The sequence below is a fragment of the Chrysemys picta genome, chromosome 1 (assembly GCF_011386835.1).
Source record: "Chrysemys picta bellii isolate R12L10 chromosome 1, ASM1138683v2, whole genome shotgun sequence".
Classification (NCBI taxonomy): domain Eukaryota; kingdom Metazoa; phylum Chordata; order Testudines; family Emydidae; genus Chrysemys; species Chrysemys picta.
Genome location: NC_088791.1, coordinates 138,074,033 through 138,087,051, shown reverse-complemented (window position 1 = coordinate 138,087,051; position 13,019 = coordinate 138,074,033). Strand labels below are relative to the sequence as shown.

Here is a 13,019-nt window from a genome sequence, read left to right as displayed (position 1 = left end):
TCAATACCCAAAAGATAGTGGAATAAATTAACAAACAATCAACTTATAAGCAGATACAGTATAATAGGGTTATAAGAAAGAGTCAGCATGGATTTGTCAAAAACAAATCATGCCATAGCAACCCAAGTTCCTTCTTTGACAGCGTTACTGACCTCATGGGTAGGGCTGAAGTAATAGATGTGAGATATCTTGATTTTAGTTAGGCTTTTGATATAGTTGCACACAGTAGTCTCATAAACAAATTAGAGAAATGTGGTCTAGATGAAACTACCATAAGGTGGGTGCACAACTGGTTGAAAAACCATTCTCAAACAGTAGTCAGTGGTTTGCTGTCAAACTGGGAATGTGTATCTAGTGGGGTGCCATGGGGTCAGTCCTGGGTCTGATACTATTCAATATTTTCATTAATGACTTGGATAATGGAATGGAGAGTATGCTTATAAAATTTGCAGGTGACCCAAGCTGGGAGGGATTGAAAGCACTCGGAGGACAGGATTAGAATTCAATATGACCTTGATAAGTTGCAGAGCAGGTTTGAAAACAAGATGAAATTCAATAAAGAAAAGTGCAAAGTACTACACTTGGGAAGGGAACATCAAATGCACAACTTCAAAAGAGGGAATAACTGTACTAGGTGGTAGTACTGCTGAAAAAGATCTGGGGTAACAATAGATCACAAATTGAATATGATTCAACAGTCTGATGCAATTTTGAAAATGCTAGTATCATTCTGGTGTGTATTAACAGAACTGTCATTTGTAAGACACAGGAGATAGCTGTCCCACTCTAGCGGTACTAGTGAGGCCTCAGGTGGAGTACTGTGTCCAATTCTGGGTTCTACACTCTAGAAAATATGTAGACAAATGTGGAGATGGTCCAGAGGAGAGCAACAAAAATTATAAAAGGTTTAGAAAACCTGACCTGTGAGGAGAAGTTAAAAAAACTTATGTCACCCCTAAACATGCCATCAGTCTTCAAATATGTTAAGGGCTGTTATAAAGAGAACCAGGGTGAATTTTTCTTCCTGTCCACTGAAGGTGGGACAAAAATTAATGTGCATTTCTGCAGCAAGGGAGATTTATGTTAGATATTAGGAGAAACATCATAACTAGAAGGGTAGTTTAGTTTAGTTCTAGAATAGGCTCCCAAGGGAAATTGTAGAATCCACATCATTCGAGGTTTTTAACAACAGGATGGATAGACATCTGTCTAGATTTAACTGATCTTGACGCAGTGCAGGGGACTGGACTTGATAACCTCTCAAGGTCTCTTCCAGCCCCACATTTCTAGGATTCTTTGAAGATATTTCACTGCTCTCTGCCTCAGTTTCCCATCTGTGAAATATGGATAATGATGTAAGTACTTTAAGAACTACTGATGAAAGCTCTATATAAGAACTAGGTTTTTTGATTATTAGTCACAGTAGCCTATCAGCTGCAAACCTAGGTGAGAACTACAACTGTTTAAATAACCATAGACTCCTACCAACAAACATTTCTCTTTCAGTTTAAAAAAAAAAACTAGTACACTGAATGGCAGAAATCTTTGTTAATGCAGAGTTAAGGTTGCCCGTTGATGGCAAATGTGCTTCCATAGCTTTGGGTTCAGCAAAACTCAAACTTCTGAGCACAGAGTTTAGAGTTCAGATAAATGCTCATGCAAGGTTAACTCTGCCCTCTTCAAGCAATGCCTCACAACACCCATAATACACACACTCCCACTCTGCCTGTTCACTGTCATAGACAGGTACTATCTGCACTATCCCTGTGCTCAAACATTGAGCCTACCCCCTGAGAGCATACCACAGTTGCAAAATATAACAACCCCCCTTTTACCGCCCCTTTACACATCAACACAAGATATCACCTGAACATATACTTTCCCCTACCCACCATTAAATCCACACACAGCTTTCATGTCCCAACTCACTACTGACAATACCCATAGCAAGATGGGCCCAGTGCCCTGCTACTGACACAGCCTATGCAAATTATGCCAACTGGAACCTCAAGGTCCATGCACATCTTTCCTTTGATAACACACATGGGGGTGCTGAAGCCCAGATCTCCTCATATCACATTCACAGCTCTCGGATGCTCCTCAGACTAATCCCCAGATCTCCTCATATTACAATCACAGCTCTCCCAAGCTGCTCCAGCGTAATCCTCCACCATTCAGTATAGCCGCACCTAATGCAGTGACTGCAGCTGGAGAGCAGATAAGCCTCACAGTTATTGCCAGCCCCAGGAGGATCCCTTGGTAAAAAGCTGCTTGGGGCTTCCATTGAAGGCAGTGAAACAAACTCTAAGAGTTGTCAAATGCCTCAGTCAACTCAACCGTGCTCAATCTGGGGCTTTCCGGTGACAGTTAAAAAGCAAACACTGGTGACTGTCTCCCTGCCCAAAGTTGTAGCACTTTTATGAGATTGTGGGTAAAATTGGGGATTCAGAGCAGACTTTGAGTAGAACTAAATGGAAAAGAACATCATTAATGCAGAGCTAAGGTTACCCAATGATACCCTGGACACTTCCAGAATGTTGAGTTCAGCAAGGGAGGGTCCCCCAAGTACAGGGCACAATCCCACAAGGTGCTGAGTGGATCCTGTGAGAGGCTGAGCACCCTCAGCTGCCACTGCTGGATCAGACCCAAAGTGAGTCAAACACACCATTGAAGGTATATAGGAGGGAAGGGGCATGGGGAGGTGAATGCTTTGTGTGAGCTTCTAGTGATAATAAAGAAAATTTGTAGGAATGAGCACCATGGGGCTGACGTTTCCCTCTCTCCCCACCACCAGCCTTATACTACCTGGTTGGTTTTTGAGTCCCCTGGCTAGTTTTTCTTGCCAGTTGCTGGTCCATAGGTGTTCTTGGCTGGGGGCGGGGGAGGGGTTGTTGTTGCCAGGATTTCTAAGCTGTGCACAAATGCACCTGGGCATGCAGTGATCTCGGAACTCTAGTTATGCGTGTCACAGCTGGAAACACACAGTGACCTCCTGGCTGATGTGCTCATCCTGATCTGCATGTGTGCAGTGTGACAAGGCAGACACCAGTAATTGGGAGAGCAGTGCTGCACTACCAACCCCAAATCCCACCAAACCTCCCATAACTTTCTGAGCACTGAGCCCCTCCCCATGTTTGCCCCCAGCCCTGGGACTTGGCCCAGCTCACAGACGAGCCACACCTCTTCTGGAACTTGGCCCTGTCAACAGACCAGCCACAGCTCCCCTGGTATCTGGGCCTGCCCACAGATGGGCCAGTTTTTCTGTGCCTTGGAGGTAGCAACCCCACACTATACAGAAAGGCAGCTCCTCTCCAATCCTGGTTTCCTCTCTCCAGGACTTCCCCTTTCAGGAAAAAGACCTCTCTGTTTTCCATTTCCCCCAGCTCATCCTAATACTCAACCTGGCAGCATGATCATGGCCACCAGCCAGGGCTCCTCATTAACACAGTGACAGGCTATCTGGCTGGCTGCCGCGGACTGGGCTTTTGACCGGTGGTGTGTGCCACAGGCAGGCTAGTGGGCAATGCAGATCCTTTCCAGGCTCTGCCATTAGTGGTGATGTTGGGAAAGGCACCTTGCTAGGTGGCCCCATTCTTCTTGGAGCTCATCCATTTAGATTTGCATCCTGACAAGACCCTGGCTCTGACAAGAAGGTGACCTTTGTTACCCATATAAGAGGATCCCAGGAATGTCACTCAGAGTCATTCTGAAGTCTAGGATCTGTGTTGAGTCAGCGTGAAATGCTGGGACAAGCTACAAGCCTGGCTGAGAGCTCCTCTGGTTCAGAATATCACCAGGTTCAATCATCACTGGGATTCGTGGTCACTTACCATCCAACTTTTAAGTTATAAGCCACTTCCAACTCTTGGAGTTTCCCTTATTCCAAATGGCACCATCTCCTGTCACTGTCACCATTCTCCAGCAACCCACCTCAGCCCAGAGACCAGTCAGCTGGGCGATGTTCTAAATATAACCAGCTGGGGCATGTAAAGGCCACCTGCCCCATGAAGCCCAACAAATTACAGTTCATTGCACTGGGGTCACACCAAAGGTCCTCAGGCCCAGATAACCTTATTCCTGCCCACACTCAGTTTCCCTCCGCTCTGAGGGTATCACATGGAGGAACACTGGAGCACAAGTGTCAGCTATCCACCAATCCTTAGTGGACCCCAAATTCATTAACCTAGAGTCCAAGTGATGATTCAACCCTTCAAGTCAAAAGAGTTTGACTTGCCTACAGCCAAGTTGCCTGTCCAGTACAAGGGCTGGTTAGGAATGTAGACTTTTGCAGTCTATGATGATTATCCCATTCCCATGCTGCTGGGGGAAGACTTGGCCAACGATATGAAGCTAGCCAGGAGAGTGGGAATGGTCACCCACAACCAGGTTAAGCAAGCCTTTTTCCTGAGCTTTCTACAAGGGCCCCATATGTGTTACCAGAGACTCAGACTGAGGTGGTGGAACCAGACCTCATGCCAACATCTGCGACAGCTGTAGTGGATCCAGTTGCAGAGACCCAGCCAGAACGAGTCCTGGAACTGGAACTGGCAGAGCAACCAACACCAAAACCATTGCCAGCACTGAATCCAGCGCTTGCAACCCCGTCTACAACTCCAACACCAGAGGGCACCAGCGAGCCTGCCCTGGCAGCAGCAGCTAAACCTGCGCAAGAGGCTCAGCCGGAGCCTGAAATACAACCTAGTGCACCAGCAGAAAATGGTCCACACTCAACGGAAACAACCCCGTCACCTACATTGCTTCCAGAGGGACCGAGCCCAAGTCCACAATCTAGGGAGGAACTGATGTCTCCAGCATCAAGGGAGCTGTTCCAGGCTGAGCAGGAAGCAGATGACAGCCTCCAGGGAGCTTGGATGGTGTCACGGAGCAACCCACCATCTCTCAGCTCTTCTAATCAATCCAGGTTTGTTGTAGAAAGAGGACTTTTATACAAGGAAATTCTGTCTGATGGGCACCAGGAAGACTGGCATCCTCAAAGACAGTTGGTAGTTCCAACTAAGTATCAGGTAAAGCTCTTGAGCTTAGCCCATGATCATCCAAGTGACCATGCTGGGGTGAACAGGACCAAAGCCCGTTTGGGGAAGTCCTTCCACTGGGAGGGAATGGGCAAGGACATGTCTACTTATGTCTGGTATTGTGAGGTGTGCCAAAGAGTGGGAAAACCTCAAGACCAGGTTAAAACCCCTCTCCAGCCACTCCCCATAATTGAGGTTCCATTTCAGCGAGTAGCTGTGAATATTCTGGGTCCTTTTCCGAAAAAGACACCCAGAGGAAAACAATACATACTAACTTTCATGGATTTTGCCACCCAATGACTGGAAGCAGTCGGTCTAAGCAACACCAAAGCTAAAAGAGTGCGCCAGGCATTAACAGACATTTTTGCCAGGGTAGGTTGGCTGACATTCTTACAGATTCGGAAACTAATTTCCTGGCAGAGACCATGAAAAGCCTTTGGGAAGCTCATGGGGTGAACCACTTAGCTGCCACCCCTTACCACCACCAAACAAATCGCCTGGTGGAGAAGTTTAATGGAACTTTGGGGGCCATGAGACATACATTTGTAAATGAACACTCAAATGAGTGGGACCTAGTGTCGCAGCAGTTGCTCATTGCCTACAGGCCTGTACCACATCCCAGTTTAAAGTTTTCACCATTTGAACTTGTGTATGGCCGTGAGGTTAAGGGGTCATTACAGTTGGTGAAGCAGCAATGGGAGGGGTTTATGCCTTCTCCAGAAACTAACATTCTAGACTTTGTAAATAACCTACATAACATCCTCCGAAACCCTTTAGCCCTTGCTAGAGAAAACCTAAAAGATGCTCAGGAAGAGCAAAGGGCCTGGTATGATAAACATTCCAGAGAGCGTTCCTTTAAAGTAGGGGACCAGGTCATGGTCTTGAAGGCGTTCCAGGCCCATAAGATAGAAGAAGCGTGGGGAGGGCCATTTACAGTCCAAGAGCGCCTGGGAGCAGTTAACTATCTCATAGCATTCCCCCACCTAAAGCGTACCATGTTAATTCTCTAAAGCCCTTTTATTCCAGAGAATTAAAGGTTTGTCAGTTTACAGCCCAGGGAGGAGATGATGCTGAGTGGCCTGAAGGGGTCTACTATGAAGGAAAAAGTGATGGTGGCGTGGAAGAGGTGAATCTCTTAGTGACCCTCGGACATAGGCAGCGACAACAGATCAAGGAGCTGTGCACTGGACTACCGTAAGCTAAATGCTGTGACTCGCCCAGACAACTATCCAATACCATGCACAGATGAGCTATTGAAGAAACTGGGGCATGCCCAGTTCATCTCTACCTTAGACTTAACCTAAGGTACCACTAGATGAATCCACCAAGGAAAGGTCAGCCTTCACCACCCACGTAGAACTGTATGAATTCAATGTGCTGCCTTTCGGGCTGTGAAATGCACCCGCCACCTTCCAAAAACTTGTAGATAGTCTCCAAGTGGAATTGGGAGAATCTGCAGTCGCCTATCTTGACAATGTGGCCATATTTTCTGATTCATGGGCAGAACACTTGGAGTATCTCTGGAAAGTCTTCGAGCGCATAAGGGAGGCAAGAATAACTTAAGGCTACAAAGTGTCAAATAGGCCTAAGAGTGACTTTTCTTGGGCACCAGGTGGGTCAAGGAACTATCAACCCCCTACAGGCCAAAGTGAATGCTATCCAAAAGTGGCCTGTCCCAAAGTCAAAGAAACAGGTGCAATCCTTCTTAAGCTTGGCCAGATATTGCGGGCGATTTGTACCACACTACAGCCAAATCACTGCCCCACTGACAGACCTGACCAAAAAGAAACAGCCAAATACATTGCAGTGGACTGAAGAGTGTCAGAAGGCCTTTAACCAGCTTAAAACGACACTCATGTCTGACCCTGTGCTAAGGGCCCCAGACTTTGACAAACTTTTCCTAGTAACCACAGATGCATCCGAGTGTGGTGTGGGAGCAGTTTTAATGCAGGAGGATCGGATTAAGAATTCCATCCTGTCGTGTTTCTCAGCAAAAAAAAAAAATCCAGAGGTAATTTTATTCCTGTTTTGTAACTGGGAAGCAGAGTCAGACGGGAATCCTCTGGGGTTTAAATCTTTTTATTTACCCTGTAAAGTTATCTGCCATCCTGATTTTGCAGGCGTGATTACTTTTTTTTTTTTTTTTTTTTTTTTTTTTTAAATAAAATTCTTTTAAGAATCTGATTGATTTTCAGTGTCCTAAAAATCAGGGATTTGGTCTGTGCTCACTTTGTTAACCTATCAGTTGAAATATTATTCTCAAGCCCCCCCCAGGAAAGGGGGTGAAGTGGCTTAGGGGGATATTGGGGGTGGGGGGAATAGGGCTCCAAGTGGCACCTTCCTGAATGTTTCTTTAAATCACTTGGTGGTGGCAGCAATACCATCCGAGAACAAGGAAAGGAATTTGTGCCTTGGGGAAGTTTTTAACATAAGCTGGTGGAATATAAGCTTAGGGGGTCTTTCATGCGGGTCCCCACATCTGTACCCCAGAGTTCAGAGTGGGGAAGGAACCCTGACAGCTGCCTACAAAAGCATCAGAGGAGCTGGTGTGCATGTGATGACACAAGAAGTTCCTCTAATACTCCAGTTTTCAGAGTTGGACCAAGTTCGGTGCGAGAGCTTCAGGGCTGGGGACACAGACCTGCCCTGCCACTGAGGCCTGCCTTCATGTATGTCCCTAACAGGGCCGGATTTAGGAAGTGCAGGGCCCAATTCGAACATTTTCGGCGGGGCCCCGACAGGGATTACTTTAAAAAAAAAAAAAACACGTAAAAAACCCCTTTCATTTCTTCCATGTATTATTTACTTTCCATAACTATATAAATTAATAAAATTATATATTACATACATTGCGTAATGTATGTGGATGCATGCTAAGCCTACCTAAAGTTATTGACACACACCCCAGGACCCCTGCCCCATCCACCCCCTTCCCTGTCCCCTACTGTCCCCTGCCACCCCATCCAACCCTTCCTCTCATTCCTGATGGCCCACTGGGACCCCTGCTCCATCCAACCCCGACTGCCCCTGGAACCCCTGCCCCTGACTGCCCCCCACCGCCCAACCCAACCCCTGCTCCTTCCTGACTGCCCCCCCAGGACTCTTGCCCCCATTCAATCCCCCTGTTCCCTGCCCTCTGACCGCCCCAACCTCTATCCACCCCCCCACAACCCTCCGAACTCCCCTGTCCTCTTCCAACACCTGCTCCCTGCCCCCTAACCATGCTGCCTGGAGCCGCTCGGCCGGGTCCGGGTCTGGGCCGGGTCCGCTCGGTCTGGGCTGGGTCCAGGGCCGGGTCCGGGTCCGGTCGGCCCGGGCCTGGGTCCGCTCGGTCTGGGCCTGGGTCCGCTCGGTCTGGGCCTGGGCCGGAGCCGCTGGGCCTGGGCCAGGCCGGAGCCTCTCAGTCCGCGCTGGCGCCGGCGCCGCAGGGCCCGAGCTGAGCCAGGCCAGAGCCGCTCGGCCAGGTCCACGTCCGGGCCGGGCCAGAGCCTCTCGGGCTGGGGCCGGCGCTGCAGGGCCCGAGCTGAGCCGGGCCAGAGCCACTCGGCCAGGTCCACGTCCGGGCTGGGGCCGGGCCGGAGCCTCTCGGGCCGGGCCGGCACCACAGGGCCCGAACTGAGCCGGGCCGGAGCCTCTCGGGCCGGGCCGGCGCCACTTGGCCAGGGCTGGCAACGCGGGGCCCGAGCCAGGCCGGAGCCGCTCGGCCGGTTCTGGATCCGGGCCGGAGCCGCTCAGCCGGGACCGAGACCGGCGCCGAGGGGCCTGAGCCAGGCCGGGCCAGAGCCACTTGGGCGGGACTGGGCTGGAGGTGTTCGGCCGGGGCCAGACCGGAGAGAGCCGCGCGCTCGACCTGGGCCGCACTGAGCCCCCCTGGAACTCTCCTCCACCCCCCTGCTTACCTCCTGCCTGCTGCTTGTTTCAAGCTTCCCGCGAACATCTGATTCGCGGGGAGGAGAAGGTGGGTGGAGCGTTCAGGGGAGGAGGGGTAAGTGGGCCGTGGGCTGGATGGACAGCTGCGCGGGGCCCTCTAGGCGCGGGGCCCCATTCAGGGGAATCGGCCGAATCGGCCTAAAGCCGGCCCTGGTCCCTAAAGTAGAGAGAGGGTCCTGGGGCAGTAAGAGGCAGGGGAGGGTGAAGTTGGGAAAGTGTTCCTGCTGGGACCCAGGCAGAAGACAAACCTGCTTTCCCTAGGATGCACAGGAGTGGGGAGTAATGGAAGTGATGTAGCAGGTCCTAGGTGGTGAAGACCCAGGGCAGCAGGAGGCAGGGAAGTGTTGCTATGGGTGAAGAGAGAATGAAAGGCAGTTTCCCCCATCTCAAGAGCGATAAGAGGGCAAGTGCAGTCTCTAGCTGAGCACCCAGGGAGAGGGGTATTTTGTGTGTCCATTATAAGGTTGATTTTTCAACCTGAAATTATCATACACACATTGGCAGGGGAATAGAGGGCAGTGAAAAAGTCCAAAGACAGACTAGGGTGAAAACTTACTTTAGCAATAAATACAGTATTGGTTCAGTGATATACTCAGATTGGTGAAAGGCACTGTGGTAATGAGTACGTTTCATTTTCAAATCAAAGAGAGCTGTCAGGCACTCAAGTTGTCGAACATTTGTCTTTCAATTAATGTCTGCCTCAGAATGAAAATGGCTACATGCTGTCAACATTAATGAAATGTGTGGTTCAAAAATCTGTGAAAACATTAACTATCCTAAGTAATTTAAGAAACAACTGGGAGGGAGGTGGGTATATCTGAGTTAGATGATATGAGCCAAAGTTGCGACATGTGCGCACATTTTAACCTGACAACATACCGTACATGTTTTGCATTCATAGTCTTTATGGTTTTTTTGCTTAATATTTGCTTCCAGCAGTCACTGTTACGTCACAGGATTTTAGGAATTACACCCATGCAATCGCACAGGCTTTCAGCTAGTCTCTAATAATCAGATCTGTATGAATGGGTGGCACAAAGCCAATCCCCATTGCAGGGCAATAACATAAAAGTGGCCACAAGTGCTCCAATTCCATCAAGAAAATTTTAAAACAACAACACCTGGCCCCTACATAGCACTATGTATTCAAGTGCCTGAAATCACTTTACAAACACAAATGAAGTTAAGCCTCACAGCCAGTCCCTGAGGTAGGAAATTTTAACTGTTTTACAGATGGGGAAACTGAGGCACAAGGCATTATTGAATGCAGAACCAGAACTGGAAATAAAATCCATGTCTCCTGGTTCTGTGCTCTGACCACTAGACCCTGCCCGTTCCCCTTACAGATGTATCTGAGTAGGGAGGAGAGTGCTCAGCAGTGGAGAACCATCCCTAGTGGAGGATAAGGGAAATCAGAGCTCTGTTGGGATCCTATCCTTATAGAAGGAGAAAGGTAAATAGAACTGTCCCCATTTATTGGAGACACTTGAAATAGAGTGAAGACTATGAGAGAGAGAGAGAAAATGGGGTTTCCTGCCATCTCTTCTTGCTTCCCCCTGGGTGCTGGGAGAGTGGAGCCACCTGCTCTAGGAGACAGGAATCTTTTGGAGCAACTTGGAAACGCACAAAGTTTTCTGGGATGTGGGTTAACATGAGGGATATGTGGATTTTGGGGAAAAGAGACTGAGGGGCTCAGCTGTAGGGCCTATGTTAGTAGTTCATCAGTTTGAATTCTTACCTGAGCACAATATGCCGACATCATTAGCATGGGAGCATGTGTCATTAGGACGGGACATCCTGGGACATTTCTGAAGGAGAGACTCATTCCCCACACAATGGAACTCTTCCTTCCAGATCAGATCATGTCCTTCTCCAAAGTGAGTTGCTCCCAAGGTGGCTACAGCCTGTCCACACCCTAATTCATTGCAGATAACAGAAGCAGTGTTGAAATCCAAGTGTGAATCACAGACTGTCTCCCATGTATTTCCATGTTTGACTTCAACACGTCCTGAGCAGGCAGTGGCCCCTCCTACCAGCCGGACCTCAATGCGACCTAGAGAGTCAATACATTCATCAGTGAGTGTTGGTTATGCTGACATCCCATAACCTTCCCCAGGCCATCCTTGGGATGAAATGGGGGAACCTTCTTCTCTCAACAGCAAAGACTTTGTTAAATAAGCAGGAGCCCTTGACTCGATATGCCAATTCCTGTTACCTGTCAGCTCTGTGTTCTTGGGGAACCAGGGCGCAGTACCCAGCCTGTCTATATGATTCAACAGTATGATGCAATTTTGAAAATGCTAGTATCATTCTCGTGTGTATTAACAGGACTGTCATATGCAAGACACAGGAGATAGCTGTCCCACTCTAGGGGACACTGGTGAGGCCTAAGCTGGAGTACTGTGTCCATTCTGGGTGCCACACTTTAGAAAATATGTAGACAAATGTGGAGGTGGTCCACAGGAGAGCAACAAAACTTATAAAAGGTTTAGAAAACCTGATCTATGAGGAGAAGTTAAAAAAAAAAAAAAAACTTGACATGTTTAGTCTTAAGAAAAGAAGACTTGGGGGGGGGACATGATATCAGCCTCCAAATATGTTAAGGGCTGTTATAAAGAGAACCAGGGTGAATTTTTCTTCCTGTCCACTGAAGGTAGGACAGAAAGTAATGTGTATTTCTGCAGCAAGGGAGATTTATGTTAGATACTGTATTAGGAGAAACATCATAACTAGAAGGGTAGTTTAGGTTAGTTCTAGAATAGGCTGCCAAGGGAAGTTGTAGAATCCACGTCATTGGAGGTTCTTAAGAACAGGACGGATAAACATCTGCCTAGATTTAACTGATCTTGACACAGTGCAGGGGGATGGACTTGATAACCTCTCAACCCAACCCCACATTTTAATGATTCTTTGAAGTTACTGCACTGTCTCTGCCTCAGTTTCCCATCCGTGAAATCTGGATAATGATGTAGGTACTTTAAGAACTACTGATGAAAGCTCTAAATCAAAAGATCTAGTTTTTATAATTAGTCACAGTAGACTATCAGCTGCAAACCTAGGTAAGAACAACAACTGTTTAAATAACCATTGACTCCTACCAAGAAACATTTCTCTTTTGGTTTAAAAAACTAGTACATTAAATGGCAAAAATCTTTGTTAATGCAGAGTTAAGGTTGCCCGTTGATGGCACATGTGCTTCCAGAACTTTGGGTTCAGCAAAACTCAAACTTCTGAGCACAGAGTTTAGAGTGCAGATAGACACTAACGCAATGTTAACTCTGCCCTCTTCAAGCAATGACTCACAACACCCATAACACACACACTCCCACTCTGCCTGTTCACTGTAATAGACAGGCACTATCTGTAGTTTCCCTGTGCTCAAACACTGAGCCTATCCCCTGAGAGCATACCACACTTGCAAAATATAAGAACCCCCCTTTTACCGCCCCTTTACATGTCAACATATCCCCTAAACATATACTTTTATTTACCCATCATTAAATCCACACACAGCTCTCATGTCCCAGCTCACTACTGACAATACCCTTAGAAAGATGAACCCAGTGCCCTGCTACTGACACAGCCTACGCAAATGATGCCAACTGGAACCTCAAGGTCCATGTAGCAGTGCGGACTCACCTCTCGGCACCTCCCGCTGGTCTCTGTTGGGAATTAGGTCTCCAGCCATCAGAGCACCCTCTGCAGGGCGGTGATCCACCTTACCGCTGGACCTGTCTCTCTCCCAGGACCCCAGTGCCCCTTTCCCTGGGGTGCTGCCCCTCTGGCAGTAACCCCCCAATATCAGGGTCTCCCCCTCCCAGGGGAACCCTCACCCCCTATCCCTACCTTGCCTCAGTCTTGGTACTGCCATCACCACTTAGCCCCCATTCACTGGAGCAGACTGCAGTGTATCAGCCATTCATCATAGGCAAGGAGGGTTGGACCTGCTGCCTTTGCCTGCTCATGGGCTGTCCCTTTGCAACCTGCTACCTAATAGGCCTCACCAGGCCTGCAGCCTAGGGCTTTCCTAAGTCGGAGCCTCCCCAGCTCCTTTGC

At 48.4% G+C, this 13,019-nt stretch overlaps 1 protein-coding gene across 1 annotated transcript in view; it reads right to left on the bottom strand.

The window, feature by feature from the left end:
• The window catches only part of LOC122172585 (scavenger receptor cysteine-rich type 1 protein M130-like), a 48,662-nt gene extending 35,872 nt beyond the window's left edge, over positions 1-12,790 (bottom strand). The window contains exons 1-2 of the mRNA XM_065584712.1: positions 12,603-12,790; positions 10,702-11,016 (exon numbers count right to left, since the gene is read on the bottom strand). Coding sequence (XP_065440784.1) covers positions 10,702-11,016; positions 12,603-12,651 — 364 coding nt within the window. The 5' untranslated portion in view covers positions 12,652-12,790. The remainder of the gene's footprint in view (positions 1-10,701; positions 11,017-12,602) is intronic.
• Positions 12,791-13,019: the final 229 nt, after the last annotated feature.